The sequence below is a fragment of the Eptesicus fuscus genome, chromosome 23, assembly GCF_027574615.1.
Source record: "Eptesicus fuscus isolate TK198812 chromosome 23, DD_ASM_mEF_20220401, whole genome shotgun sequence".
NCBI classification, from domain to species: domain Eukaryota; kingdom Metazoa; phylum Chordata; class Mammalia; order Chiroptera; family Vespertilionidae; genus Eptesicus; species Eptesicus fuscus.
This window is the reverse complement of record NC_072495.1, coordinates 1,850,115-1,864,691: the sequence shown is the minus strand read 5'-3', so window position 1 is coordinate 1,864,691 and position 14,577 is coordinate 1,850,115. Positions and strand designations below refer to the sequence as shown.

General features: G+C 48.0%; 1 protein-coding gene across 4 annotated transcripts in view; it reads left to right on the top strand.

The window, feature by feature from the left end:
• Window positions 1-13,925, top strand: part of TBCEL (tubulin folding cofactor E like) — a 67,364-nt gene extending 53,439 nt beyond the window's left edge. For all 4 annotated transcript variants that reach the window (XM_054712361.1, XM_054712359.1, XM_054712360.1 and 1 more), the window contains one exon: window positions 10,948-13,925. In XM_054712361.1, coding sequence (XP_054568336.1) covers window positions 10,948-11,266 — 319 coding nt within the window. In that variant the 3' untranslated portion in view covers window positions 11,267-13,925. The remainder of the gene's footprint in view (window positions 1-10,947) is intronic.
• Window positions 13,926-14,577: the final 652 nt, after the last annotated feature.

Sequence of the window (14,577 nt, the reverse complement as noted above, 5' to 3'; positions counted from 1 at the left end):
CTGCCAGCCTGATCACCCTCTAACCACTCCCCTGTCAGCCTGATTAATGCCTAACTGCTCCCCTGCTGGCCTGATTGCCCCTAACTGCCCTCCCCTCCTGGCTTGATCACCCCTAACCACCTCTGCCTCGGCCCCGCCACCATGGCTTTTTCTGGAAGGACTTCTGGAAGGTCTCATGGTCTAATTAGCATATTACCCTTTTATTAATATAGATAGAATATGACATACTGCCATAACTATAACATATGTACCAGTATTACTCTATGAGAATACATACTTGATGCGATAGGAAGGCATCTAATACATTACATTGTATATGTTGTAAGTAGTAGGAAATACTGTATTCATAGCAATAATATATACCCTGTGACTTCCCTTCCTGATTTGGGAATGGTTCCTCAGTTCTTTGAATGTTTCCTGGCCCTTAATGTATTTTTTTTGTCATTCAGTGTAACTTTATTTACTGTTTATTGCACATGATTTGAGGTCTTTAATTTCTAACCACCAAAGACTCAAAGGACTATTTTTTCCATGAAGTTTAACATTAACATCAGTGAATTCATGTATTCATGTGTTTTTATTGTAAGCATCTGAATTATTCACATTGTCATAGATCCTGAACTCATAAGCGTGGACCATGCACAGGCTGGCAGCAAGCCAGGAAGCCACTCTGCCAGCAAACAGATACTCTGCATAAGGAGAAAAGTCATAGCACAACATTTAATGTCCAACCTGAGTCACCTCAGAATGTTACATATATTGACTTCTTAATTCATATAGTATCAGGAACTCAACTGCTTGGTTGGTGACGGGGTTGACCTGGTTTTGGGAGGATTATTCCTGAAATAATTAAGGAAAGGAGGGCTCAATCTTTTCTTGGTTGCTTGCTCCTCCCCAGCACCTTCATCTTTCTTCTCGTCCTCAGCTTCTTGGGCATCTTCTCCTTCACCTTCACCTCCTTCTTCTTCCTCCTTTGCATCCTCAAATTCTTCCTTGGCACCTTCTTCCTCTTCCTCTCCTTCCTCTTCCTCAGCCTCTTCCTTCTCCTTTTCCTCCTCTTCAGCTTCTCCTTCAGAAGGGGGTTCATCATGAACAAAGCGCTGGGAAAGCATCTGCGAGAGCTGGAGGATAAGCAGAACTCTGATGTTAGTGCTATGCAGGACACAATCAACAAATTAGAAAATGAGTTGAGAACTACAGAGAGTGAAATGGCTTGATATTTAAAAGAATACCAGGACCTCCTCAATGTGGCTTTGGACATTGACATTGCAGCTTAGCTTCCTTGGCTTTTGCAGCCTCAATGGTCTCCTCCCCCTCGATCTGCTCCTCCTGGACGTGGCTGGTGTATTAAGAAGGGAAGGAGCGAGCGGACATCCAGTAGGAGCTAGTCTGTAAACTCCTTAGGCAGATGACCAAAGATCTGGGGACTCTGGGTGTAGCCGCAGGCTATGCTTCCCACGCTGGTGAAACTGAGCTGGGTCTTCTCACCTTCCAAGAGTTTCCTGTAAGCTGCAATGTCAATGTCCAAAGCCACATTGAGGAGGTCCTGGTATTCTTTTAAATATCATGCCATTTCACTCTCTGTAGTTCTCAACTCATTTTCTAATTTGTTGATTGTGTCCTGCATAGCACTAACGTCAGAGTTCTGCTTATCCTCCAGCTCTCGCAGCTGCTTTCCCAGCGCTTTGTTCATGCCCCGGCATGCTTTGATCTCCAGTTCATGCCCCGGCATGCTTTGATCTCCAGGGTCTTGGCCTTGAGCAGGCAGCGGCTTTCAGACACCTCCTCCTTGGTGACGCGCACCCCGTAGGTGTTCTTGGCAGTGCTCTCAGTCAGCATGGTGAGCAGCTCTTGCACCATTCTTCTGCATTCTGCATGTCCTTGGCAGCCAGCTTCTCCTACTGGGCACGGATGTCCTTGAGCATGGCAGAGAGGTCAGACTTGGAAAACATGTCCATCTCCACGGAGATCTGAGCATACTGGATCTGCGCCTGCAGCTCAGTGATCTCCTCTTCATGCACCTTCTTCAGAAAGGCGATTTAGTCCATCAGGCTGTTGGTGCGCTTTTCAAGCTTAGCGTCAGCGAGAGCCGCCTCGTCTGCACCTTTGTGCGCCTCCATCAGCCAGCCCTCTGCGTCATCATGGTTCAGCACCTCTTCCTGGTAGCTCGCCTGCAGGGTGCTCCCAGTCCCTTCCCAGCCCTGGTGCCTGCTAACTGCCCACTGCCCTCTCCTCGCCAGGGACTGGTGCAGGGGGCCTGGACACAGGCATCCCATTTTCATTACAATGTTCAACCCCGGCCTGCTCCACCTGTGTCCACAGGCGGCCCGGGGCAGACAGTGATCCCAGAGACCCTGGCCACCCCCGCCTACCCAGGATCCCGATGGCTGTCTGGACACCCTGGGCAGAGTCAGACCCCCCCTGCCCGGTTACCTATTGAGGCCTCGACCCAGCAGGCGACATAGGGCTCTGCCTGGCTGGCCTGCCTGGTCCCCCATGGTGGACTGGACTCCGCAGGTGACGTCAGGCGCTGTTCGCCAGGCCTGCCCGGTTACCAGTGGCAGCCTGGACCCCGCGGGCTGCATCAGGCGCTGCCCACCCAGCCTGCCTGGTCCCCGATGGCTGCCTGGACCCCGCAGGCGGAGTCAGGCGCTGCCCGCCAGGCCTGCCCGGTTATCAATGGTGGCCTGGACCCTGTGGGCTGAGATAGGCGCTCTCCCCCCCCCCCGCCTCCGCCCGTTTACCTATCAGCTCCACCCTGTAGACGATGTCAGGCGCTGCCCGCCTGGCCTGCCCAGTCCCCCATGGTGGACTGGACCCCGAGGGTGGCGTCAGGCGCTGCCCACCCGTCCTGCCTGGTCCCTGATGGCAGCATGGACACCGCGGGCTGCGTCAGGCGCTGCCCGCCCTGCCTGCATGGTTCCCGATGGCGGCCTAGACACAGTGGGTGGCCTCCGGCACTGCCCCCGTCCCACTGCCTGGTCCCCGATGGCGGCCTGGACACTGTGGGCGAAGTCAGGCGCTGTCTGCCCAGCCTGCCTGGTCCCTGATGGTGGCCTGGACCCCGCGGGCGGCATCAGGCGCTCCTCCTGCCCCCGCCCGCTTACCTATCAGCTCGACCCTGCAGACGATGTCAGGTGCTGCCCACCTGGCCTGCCCAGTCCCTGAAGGTGGACTGGACCCCGAGGGTGGCGTCAGGCGCAGCCCTCCCGGCCTGCATGGTCCCCGATGGCGACCTGGACACTGCAGGCGGAATCAGGCGCTGCCTGCCAGGCTTGCCTGGTCCCCGATGGCGGCATGGACACAGCGGGCGGCCTCCGGCGCTGCCCCCGCCCCACTGCCCGGTTACCTATTGTGGTCTCGACCCAGTAGGTGGCGTCAGGCGCTGTCCGCCAGGCCTACCCCACCCCGATGGCTGCCTGGACCCCACGGGCAGAGTTAGGCGCTGCCCGCCCAGCCTGCCTGGTCTCCAATGGCGGCCTGGACCCCGCAGGCGGAGTCAGGCACTCCCCCGCAACCCCGCCTGCTTACCTATCAGCTCGACCCTGCAGACGATGTCAGGCGCTGCCCGCCTGGCCTGCCCGGTCCCTAATGGCGGCCTGAACCCAGAGGGTGGCGTTAGGCATTGCCCGCCTGGCCTGCCTGGTCCCTGATGGCGGCCTGGTCCCAGCTGGCGGCGTCAGGCACAGCCTGCCCCTCCTGTATATGCAAATTTACCCTCCATCTTTGTTGGCTTAATTTGCATATCACTCCTGATTGGCTGTGGGCGTAGTGAAGGTACAGTCAATTAGCATTTTTCTCTTTTATTAGTGTAGACTAGAGACCCGTTGCACGAAGAGATTCGTGCAATAGGCCTTCCTTCCCTTGGCTTCCAGCACTGGTTTTCCTCCAGCACCTGGGACCCAGGCCTTCGCTCTGGCCAGAGTCTGACTTTTCGTCTTTGCTGCAGACTCAGGCTGGAGTCTGCCATCTTTGTCTTTGCTGCAGACTCCGGAGTCTGCAGTCTTGTCTTCTGCTGCAGCACTCCACTCCTGTAGATCCCTTCGCCGCCCCCCCCCCCCCCGCCCTCCCTCTCATAGCAGGTGTCCTGCCCCGCCTGGCCACTCCGCGCCTGGAGCAGCTGGGCGGCCGCCATCTTTGGCCTTCTAATTTGCATATTCACTCTGATTGGCTGGGGGCGTAGCGGAGGTACGGTCAACTTACATGTTTGTCTATTATTAGGTAAGATATACACTGAGTGGCCAGATTATTATGGGTTCAGAGATATGACTTTATTTCATTTTATGACTGAAAATGTATATGACTTTATTTCATTTTTGTGCCTTTTTACAGTGGCTAGAACTTCTAGTACTATATTGCTTAAGAGTAGCAAGATTGGGCATCCTTGTTTTGCTCCTAATCTTAGGGAAAGGCATTCGGTTTTTTACCACTAGGTATAATGTGAGCTATAGGTTTCTTCTGTAGGTGCTCTTCATCAAGTTGAAGTAGTTTCCTCTGTTTCTGACATACTGAGAATTTTTATCATAAATGGATATCAGTTTTTTCTAATTATTTTTTGTATCAATTACTATAATATGATTTTTCTTCATTAACTTGTTGGCAGGGAGGCCATATTGATTGATTTTCAAATGTTAAATCAGTCTTGCATACGTAGAATAATTTCCAGTCATGATGTATATTTCTTTTCATATGTTGTTGAATTTAGTTTGATAATATTTTGTTTAGGATTTTTGTGTTTAAGCTCATGGAAATATTGATATGTAGTATTTTTTAAAGGAATTTTCTGTGCTTTTGGTATCAGGATAATACTGGCTTCATAAAATGAATTGGTAAGTGTCCCCCCTCTTCTGTTTTCTAAACAAGATTGTGTAAAATTGGTGTTAAATCTCTTTTTTATTATTTAAGTTTTTAAAAAATTTAATTATAGTAAAATGCACATAAAGTTTACCAACTTAATCACTTTTTTAAATTATAAGATATACATAACAAAATTTACCATCTTAACCATTTTTAAGTGTGTTGTTCAGAAGCGTTAAGTACATTCACATTGTTGTACTGCAAATCTTCCTCGGACAAAACTGAAACTGTCCATTAACATCAGCTCCCCAGTGCCGCCTCCGCAGCCGCTGCAACCACTGCGGCCGTCGTCATTCTGCTGCGTGTCTATGAATTTGACACTACATAGTGGGCTCACGCAGGGCTCATCTTTTTGTGTCTGATCTGTTTCACTTAATTTCCTCGGTTCTTTAAGATGTAAAGCTCGGTTGTTGACTTGGGCTTGCTCTTGTTTCTTGAGATGGGCCTGTAGTGATGTAAACTTCCCTCTTATACCGGCTTTCACTGCATCCCGGAAGTCTCAGTATTGTCACTCTCATTTGTCTCTCTATCTTTTTATCTCACCTTTTATTTCTCCTTTGACCCAATCATTTTTTAGTAGTATGTTTAATCTCCACGTATTTGTGGCTTTCTTTACTTCCTTTTTTCAGTGGATTTCTAATTTCAAAGCATCGTGGTCAGAGAATCTGCTTGATACCACTTCAGTCTTCTTGAATTTGTCGATGCTAGTTTTGTTACCCTACATAGGGTCTGTCCTTGAGAATGTCCCATGTGCGCTGGAGAAGAATGCGGAATCTGAAACTTTGGGATGAAGGGCTCTGTAAATGTCAGTTATGCCCATTTGTTCCAATGTGTCATTTAAGACCGATATTTCTTAGTTGATATTCTGTTTGAGTGATCTGTCTAGTACTGTCAATGGAGTATTAAGGTCCTCAACTATGATTGTGTTCTTATGTTTCTCTCTTTATTTGTTAGTAGTTGCTTTATATATTTTGGTGCTCCCTGATGATGTGTATATATATTGAGAAGTATTATGTTTTCTTGATTTAGTGTCCCCTTATTCATTATAAAATGTCCATCCTTGTCTTTTGTTATTTTGAAATCTGCTTATCTGTGGATGTTAATTGCTTGGAGAATTTATTTGCACCCTTTCACTTTTTGTCTGTCTTTGTCTTTGCAGCTTATTTGCATCTGACGAAGACAGCGATTGGTTAGGTTTTGTTTTTTGAGCCAATCTGCTATGCTGTGCCTCTTTATTGGTGAACTCAATCCACTTACATTTCAAGTAATTATTGATGTATGAGGATTTCCTACAGCCATTCATATTTTGTTTTCTGGTACTTCTTTTTGTGTGTGTTTCTGTTTTTATTTGGTAGTATTCTATACTTCTTTCCTCTGTTTCTTCTTTTTTTTAAGCTGTGTGTGTGTGTGTGTGTGTGTGTGTGTGTGTGTGTATGTTTACCATTAGATTTATGAAAGAGAAAATTTCATATATACAGTAGTCCTTTATCTTTTGAGTGCATGTAATCTCCTTCCTTTGCAAATTCAGACCTTTATCCCCTCCCCTTTGGTGTTTTTATTGTCACAGATTATCCCTGTTGATGCTGTTTGTTGGTGATACTACTCATAATCATAATTTTGTGACCTTTCGTTCTCGGTTTCAGGTAGACTATCCCCCTTGAGTATTTTCTGCAGTGAAATTCTTCTGGTGATAAATTCCCTCAGCTTCTGTATGTCTAGAAAAGTCTTTATTTCTCACTCACATTTAAATGATAACTTTGCTGGATATATTGTTCTTTGCTGGTAATTTCTCTCTTTCGGTAGTTTAATCATTTGGTTCCACTCTCCTCTGGCTTGTAGAGTTTCTGCTGAGAAGTCTGGTGATATTCTAATAGGTTTCCCTTTATAGGTTACTTTCTTCTTTTCTTTGGCTACGTTGATAATTCTTTTAATTTTTGACAGTTTTAATACAGTGTGCCTTGAAGAAGGCCTCTGGGTTGAGGTAATTAGGTATTCTGTTTGCTTCTTGGATTCTAGGATCTAGCTCTTTCCATAGGTTTGGGAAGTTCTTATCAACTATTTGTTTGAATAAGCTCTTCCTTCCTTCCTTTCTTCCTCTCTTCTTTTTCTGGTATGCCTATTTTTATATTGTTCTCTCTGATGGAGTCAGATAGTTCTCGTAGAGTCATTTCTTTTTTTTTTTTTTTTTTTTCATGCTCAAGTCTCTCTTCCCTCTGCATCATTTCTAGATTTCTGTCTTCGATATCACTAATGTTTTCCTCCTTCTGGTCCACTCTATTTTCTGTGATTGCTAGTTCATTCTTGATCTCTTTTATTGAGTTCTTCATCTTCAGAATTTGTTTGGTTCTTTTTTCAATCTCTTTGGTAAAGTACTCATTTTGTTTGTTGATTTGTTTTCTGAGCTCACTAAATTGCCTGTATTTTCTCACATTTAGTATTTTCAGAAGTGCAATCTTGAATTCTTTGTCATTTATATCACGTATTTCCATGTCTTTAATTTTGCTTTCTGGAGATTTTTCCTTTTCTTTCTAAGTTGCCTTGATCCCTTGGTTTATTCATGGCATTTGATGGGTTCTTTCTCTGTCTCGACATCAGTGTGTAAGTGGCACTTCTCTAACAGATTAATATGAAGAAGTCTTTCTATTCTTTTCCAGTAGGTGGCACTGAATAGCACAGGTTTTCTTAGCTCTGTGAAGTCCCAGTGTTGTCCTCCACAGCCAGAGAGAGGCTCCCGTCTGTGTTCCATCATGTGTGGGTGGGGGGGGGGGGGTGGGCTTGGGGAGCTGGCCAGCTTCTTCGTTGTTTTGCCCTCCTGGTAATGACGACCTGAGACCTTCACGGGGTCCCCCCTGCACCCAGCCCCGGGACTGTGCACCCTTTGCTCAGGGATAAAGTGGTTCTGTAGTACCTGTTCTTGGGTTTGCAGATAATGTGCTTTGCAGCCCGACACCAAGGGCAACGGGAGGCTCCAGAGGGCCAGGGCTCTGTGGCTCGTTTCTCTGTGGGGAATGCTGGTCACCCGACAGCCACAGCTGTACCCCCATGCTGTGCCCTTGCCTAGGTCTCGGGGCTCAGCTACAGCTCGTACTACTCATTGCTGCAGGAGTGTCCATGGAATCTCTTTGCTCCTCCCAGCTGAGTGGAGTGCCAGCCACAACTGGATTTCTTCTCTCTTCTCACCTCCCCAGTTGTTCCACCTTTAGATGTTTCAATGCGTGCATCTCTCAGGTGACTTGTGCATTGAGCAGGGAATCCTTTTGAGTTATAGCTGTTGAAATTGTTAAAAATTCAAGGGTAGAGACCAAGGGAATCTTGCATGCTGCCATTCCCCTACATCACCTCACAGCAGCTATTTTAAGAAGAAAGGAATTTACTACAGAAAATAAGGTGCTGACAACATCTTTGGAAGGTCTGTCTCCCTAGAACTGGTCTGTCTCTAGATTGCTACACAGAACCAGCTGGCCAAGGGCAGTGCTCCCTCTGCAGGAACCCTGTAAGGAGAGACTCAGGAAGTGATGTCCTGGTGCTGGGTCACACCACCTTAGCTGGGATCTGGAGATCAGCGAGCTACGGCCAGAAACACACTGCTAGAACTACAATCTGGTCATTAGGAAGCCTCTACCCAAATTGTGCCTGTTAGATTCATTATTTCTCACCCCAGGGGTATTGAATGTGCTTCATAGAAGCTAAAGTTCACCTGCCAAGAGTGTGGGAAATGTAGTTTTCAGTTCCAATCTTTGCAGTTCAGGAAGGTATTTCAGGAAGAGGTTGGAACAGAAAAATGAGAAAGCTCATCCAGTTTATGCATCCACAGCTTACCACTAATGCAGATCTTTCTTTCCTTTTTAAAGATTATGGCAATAAGGTTATTCCCTCTGTTGACCCAAGAAAGAATATACCTGCCAAATAGGAGTTCTTCCTGAGTCTAGCAGCCATTATTTACAGAGGTCTCGTGCACTCTGCATTTCAGGGGAAAGCCATAGACCGGGCGGCCACGCCTCCTGCACTGGGCTCCTGCTGTCTCAGTTGACCCGTATAAGAGAGCTCCTAGGATTGAAATTCGACCAATAGGACTGAGACTTTCCTTGTCTAATTGGAGCTGTGCAGCTATATGTCATTTGTTCCTCACTGACCAATCAGAGCATTCCATTCTGACCAATCAGGACAGTGCTATTTGGACTAATGTAGATTTGGAGTCCTATTGGACCAATCAGGGACTGGGTGCAGACACTCTTCTCTCCATAAGCCAGCTTCCCCTTTGTCTCAATGGGGTACACGTTCAGTTTCCATCATGACTGCCTTCCCCTGACTGGAGCTGTAGCACCTGAGCCACTTTGAGCAATTCATACCTGAGCGGTCTCAGCCACGCTGTTCTAAAGGGAGCTGCTTCGGCCACACGGTTCTACATCTGAGCTTTTTCAAGCTGAGCTGTTTTCACTGAATAAATTCTCCCCCTTTGCCACACCAAATACGGGGACTCCTGTTGCCATTGAATTGATGACGACAACCTTTGGTTGACATCTCTTCTGTTAATTGCTGCTGGTGATTTCTTTACCCTTTTCAAAAGTACTACTTTGGGCTCAAGTCCTGGGAGGAGAAGATTCTGTAATTTGCTTCATTATAGCCCTACCTTTTCCAAGAAGTTCTATCTAAATATACTTCAATTATATATTTTCTAAGGCGTGTGCATGTTTTAATAATGTAAATTCCAGAACAGTAGGAATGTAACGTCCATATTTTTTTATGTTACGAAGTTAATTTACAAAGTGTTACTCCCCTGTTACCTATATCCTAAAAGGCCTGTGGTCGTGATGCCGTAACAGCGTCACGACCGAACGAGCAGCAGCTCTCGCAGCGGGCGAGGCGGGGCGTCGCGGAGCGGCGGACCTGGCCCTGTTGGCAGGCTAGGCCTAGGGGACCTACACGCACAGGACTTAATCGTGCGCTGGGCCTCTAGTTTTATGTAATTTTAAGACTGTCTTGTAGGAAGGGCAGATTTATTATCCCAATTTTACTAATGAGAAATCTGAAATCCAAAGGATTGAGCGAGTACCCAAGTCACACAGCTAATCGTAAGAGAGCCACATGGCTAATCGTAAGGAGTCTCCCACTCCAAGGCCAGTGCCCCTTAGCCTTACCCTGTCCCTCCTGTGGTGGAATTGCTCGCCTCCATCTCTGACCACAGACATCTCACTGTGTCTTCTATGTGCCTGCCAACCTTAATTTAGCACCGATTTAACTAAGTTAAAACCAAAAGTAGAGGGGGAGAGGAGGGGAATAATCTTATGTGACCATTGTATTCTGATCAGGAGTTAACCTCGTTATCGTCTTGGTTATAATAAAGCTAATATCGGATCTTTTCAGCATTTTCCCTCTCTGGATTTTAGGAAACTGCTCAGCTTCCTCAATAAAATCAGATCCTCCAAGGCTGGTAGTGGAAACAATATTTTCCACGTGGGAAACGATCTTGGGGGCCCTAGACTCACCTCTATATTCACTTTCTTCTTGGTATTGTTTACTCTTTATTACTGCCTTGATCGAGGAACTTGTATCCCCCATTTACCACTTTTTTACAAGAATTTATTCTTGACTCTTCCACAAATTCCAATGAGACTAGGCTGGATCATTCAAACAGGCTAACACACCCTGGGTGTTTGTAAGCTATGACTTCTCCGGGTTCAGGAACTGCCGGCCCACTTCCCTCTTCCCATCTGTTCTAAGGAGCATGCTTAGACCCGCCTCCTTTGTGATGCACCAGGAAAGCGACTTCTACAAACTGGACTCCTCTCTGTGGTCTTCGTAGTGTCCGCTCTAGACTCTGTTCTCCTCGCGGAGCCTCTCCTTACGCAGAAGGGACAGCAGGCTCGGCCCCATCTTCAGCGGAGGCGTCCACAGCACGTGGTTTCACTGTGAGCCCCAAAGGGCAGCGTTCCCAGTCACAGGTCCCGCAGAGGTCATCCGATCCTGAGACAGAGCATGGGGCTGGGGTGTTAGAGGCGGAGGGTGGCTGTGATTCACCAGGAGTTGGGGAAATAGCCTGGACTCCAGGTGCTAGTGGCTTCGGCTCACACTGCCTGTTTATCCTTCCAGGTATCACGAACTGATCACAAAATACGGGAAGTTGGAGCCTTTGGCAGAAGTGGATCTAAGGCCGCAGAGCAGTGCAAAGGTAGAAGTCCACTTTAACGATCAGGTGGAGGAAATGAGCATTCGTCTGGACCAGACCGTGGCAGAACTAAAGAAACAGTTAAAGAGCCTCGTGCAGCTGCCCCCGAGCAGCATGCTGCTCTACCACTTCGACCACGAGGCGCCCTTCGGCCCCGAGGAGATGAAGTACAGCTCCCGGGCCCTGCACTCCTTCGGCATTAGGGATGGGGATAAGATCTACGTAGAGTCCAAAGCCAAGTGACCTCTCAGGCGGACTGCACCCCCCGGACTGCCGCAGGCCCCGTTTCCCGGGTTTTCTTTAGGAGGGAGAGATGGGTTTGCTTTGGTTTTGCTTTGCTTTGTTTAGGGGGTGGAGGTGTATCCCCCACCCCTGGAATGGGTGGGGGCTGTTTGATGTATTTTTTACCAAGATTTCTTTAGCTCTGCCGGCAGAATTGACTCCATCGCCAGCCCGTGTGCCCTCCCTCCCGAAGGGATGCCTGAGGAACCCCGTCTTACTGTGTGCACCGGCCGCCTGCTGCGTCAGACCAGGAGGACGAGGGCGGCATGGGCAGGGCCTCCCTCCGAGGGTGTCTGGAGAAGTCAGGAAACGGGGGTCCTGGGCAGGGCCCGCCCTGCACTCTGTGGTGAACGATGGGAACTAGAATCGGAGGCGCTGCAGGTCCAGTTCTCGCCTGGGACTTGGTGGTGCCATGATGGGCGGGGCCTCCTTGTTTCAGGTTCACTTGGTCGCCCTGCAGCACCGCTCTGATTTATGAGTAAAGTACAAGTGTCCAAATTCAAAACTGCCTCCAGGTCAGGTTTTTTGCAGAAGCATATTTAAAGCACTTTTCTTTGAAATCTAGTTCCTTCCCTGCTCTGACGTCTTGATTTATTCCATTCCTTTGTCAGTCAGTACAGGCTCTTTCTTTAAAATGTGTTTTCCTTGGTCCACCATGTGTACAGAGACAGCATAGGCGGGCAGGAGGCGTGCACAGGCAGGATTTTTCAGAGAATCTAATCATTAGGATGGTTTTTGACCTTTTAATTGATTCCACCACTCCTGTGAATTTCTTCGGAAATTTCTTAGGTGGCTTGTAAATTCTTCATATATATGGTGTTGTTTATTACTGTTACTTTTTAAACTGTCCTATGCCGTAATAGCAGATATTTATTCTCTTATGCACTTCAGGTTCAGTGTTTGTAAAGCCCTTGACCCAGGCCTCTCGAGTCCAATCTGCATTCACCGACAGTGAAGGTGGGAACCAAAGGGAGTGAGGGCACGAGGCCTCCTCTCCCCTCCGGGCTCGGTCCTTCCCAGGCAGAAGGGGGCCGTGGGGCCGCGCTGCACATAGATCAGAGTCATTATTTTGCAATCACAATTTCCTGGCATATTTTTGGAAGTGGGCAGTGTGGTCCTCTGTCTGAAGGTTAAACTGGGGAGGCTTTGTGTGTGTGTGCGTGAGTGCAGGCGCGTTCGGGAGCGGAACAGGTTAGCTGAGCCTTTGCTTTTGTCAGCCAGGGAGATAGATGCACCCTTATTTTTGAGGTTGTGTGGCCCCTGACTGTCCCCCACTGAAGGCAGAGGGAACACTCGGGTTTGCTTTAATCATAAGCGGGAGGGTCACAATGGATGAGATATTTTATATATGACAGAGTTCTATGAGATGCTTTTGTACTGTTAGAGGCCTGCCAGGGGCAGGTGCACTTCCATTACACACGCACGTGGCAGGGGACCGCTCCTCTCTGTGGGTGTGGGTATTGTAGGGCATTGAAACTGATGGTTTTAAAACTTGCTGAATAATTTTTGATTGAGACAAAATTAATAAAATTGCTGGTCTTTTAGAGTTAGAGCAGTGAGAAAAGGGATTTGAGCGTGTGTACTTGTAGACTTGTTTGGGTGGCTGAGTAATGCTTCTTCTGAAATAAAATTGGTGCTGCGTAGACACTCGTAACCAAAATTATTTGTATAGCAGGCCAAGGAGGGAGGACACCGTGGGCCTCTGAGTCCACAGCGATGCATAGTTGATTGCTGCTTTCTCTGTTTTGATCCTGACTTCCTCCAGGTTCAGTGAGAGCGTATCTGTGATCAGAATGCCATCATAGCCAGTATTACAGCTTGGTTGCTGCCTATCTTTTCTAAAATAGACATTCTTTTCAGTTATGGAAAAGGAAAGGACTAATAAAAGAAATCTAAACCAAAACCAAGGGATTCTTTTGATGTGAGCATGTAGCTGCTGAAGCCACATAGAAATCAATTTTTTTATTTGAAATATCCCAGAGTGTTTTAAAGAAAATAAGTTCAGAGTCGTGTGTCTTTTTAGAAGTTTCTATTGTTTCTGCAACTTATTGCCATAAATACATAAGAAAGCAGCAGGCATTATATAACCTCTGTTTCTTTTGAACCTTTTGATGAAAACCCAAAATGGGAGCTGTGTGTAATAGGGCCTAATGTTACTGTGCTATGTTTAAAAATGTTGTTTACATAACAAAGGGAAAGTTCAGTTCTGGTCCAACATTTCAGCCATGTCAGCTGGGTTGCACATTTCAGCTGGGCTGCAGTCACGTGTCAGCTGGGTTGCACACGTCAGCGGGGTTGCGGTCACGTGTTGTCTGGGTTGTGAGCTGCACCACGGCGGGGTGCCAGGCCGTGCTCTCCGCGGGCATTTGTGTGTGTGTCTGGCTTCCCTGCTCCGTGTTGGACGGACTTACAGACGAACTGCTCTCCAGAGCACCGGACCGGGTGACGGCGCCGAGTGCTGTCCTCCGGCGCGCGTGGTCGGCGGGGGGGGGCTTGGCTCCTGCAGTTGATGGAAATATATATTTTATTTCAGAATATAATTTAAACATGTCCTTTGCACTTTTTATTAATATATAGAGAGAGTTAATCTTTAAAAAAATTAAAAATCCAAGTCCACGTTCTCTTTGTGCTGTGATTTTTTCTGGATTGTGTGGTCACGATGGGTGCCTGTGTAGTTATGAAAAATGGACCCCGCTGGGAACACTTGGGCCATCTTCACCCACTTAATCGGGATTTTGGTAAAGTTAGAAGCGAACCGCTGGCTTCAGAGGCGCCCCGAGCCCCGCTCAGGCGGCCGCATCCCCTGCGCGGATGGAGCCAGAAGGAAAGTCTCGTCTCGATGTAGAAATTCGTGCCACTTTTTCCCTTTGAAAAATAATTTTCTATAAGGATTCGAGTTCTGGACACTTGAATGCAACCTGCCTATCAACAATGTCCTGGTAAATGCTGCGAATTACCCTGTGCCGAGCACTGAGGCCCCAGAGGAGCCACTGTGCGCTGCTGAACCAGCCCGCCTCCGCGCCCGCGCCCCCCGCACTCCTCCCCGCGCCCCTAGGCACTCCCCCTCGACCCTCACCCCCGCCTGCCCGCTCCCCACTCCAGCCCACGCGCCCTGAAGCGCTGGGACCTGCACGGGATGTAACAAGCAAGGTTACCTTTTCTTCCCAGGCTTCTCCGGAGAGGGTGTTCTGTAGCTTAGACTCACCACTTTGGAGTTCAAAGTTGGCCAGATAACTTTCAAAACACATAGGTCTGTGTCCGTGGGCTATGCA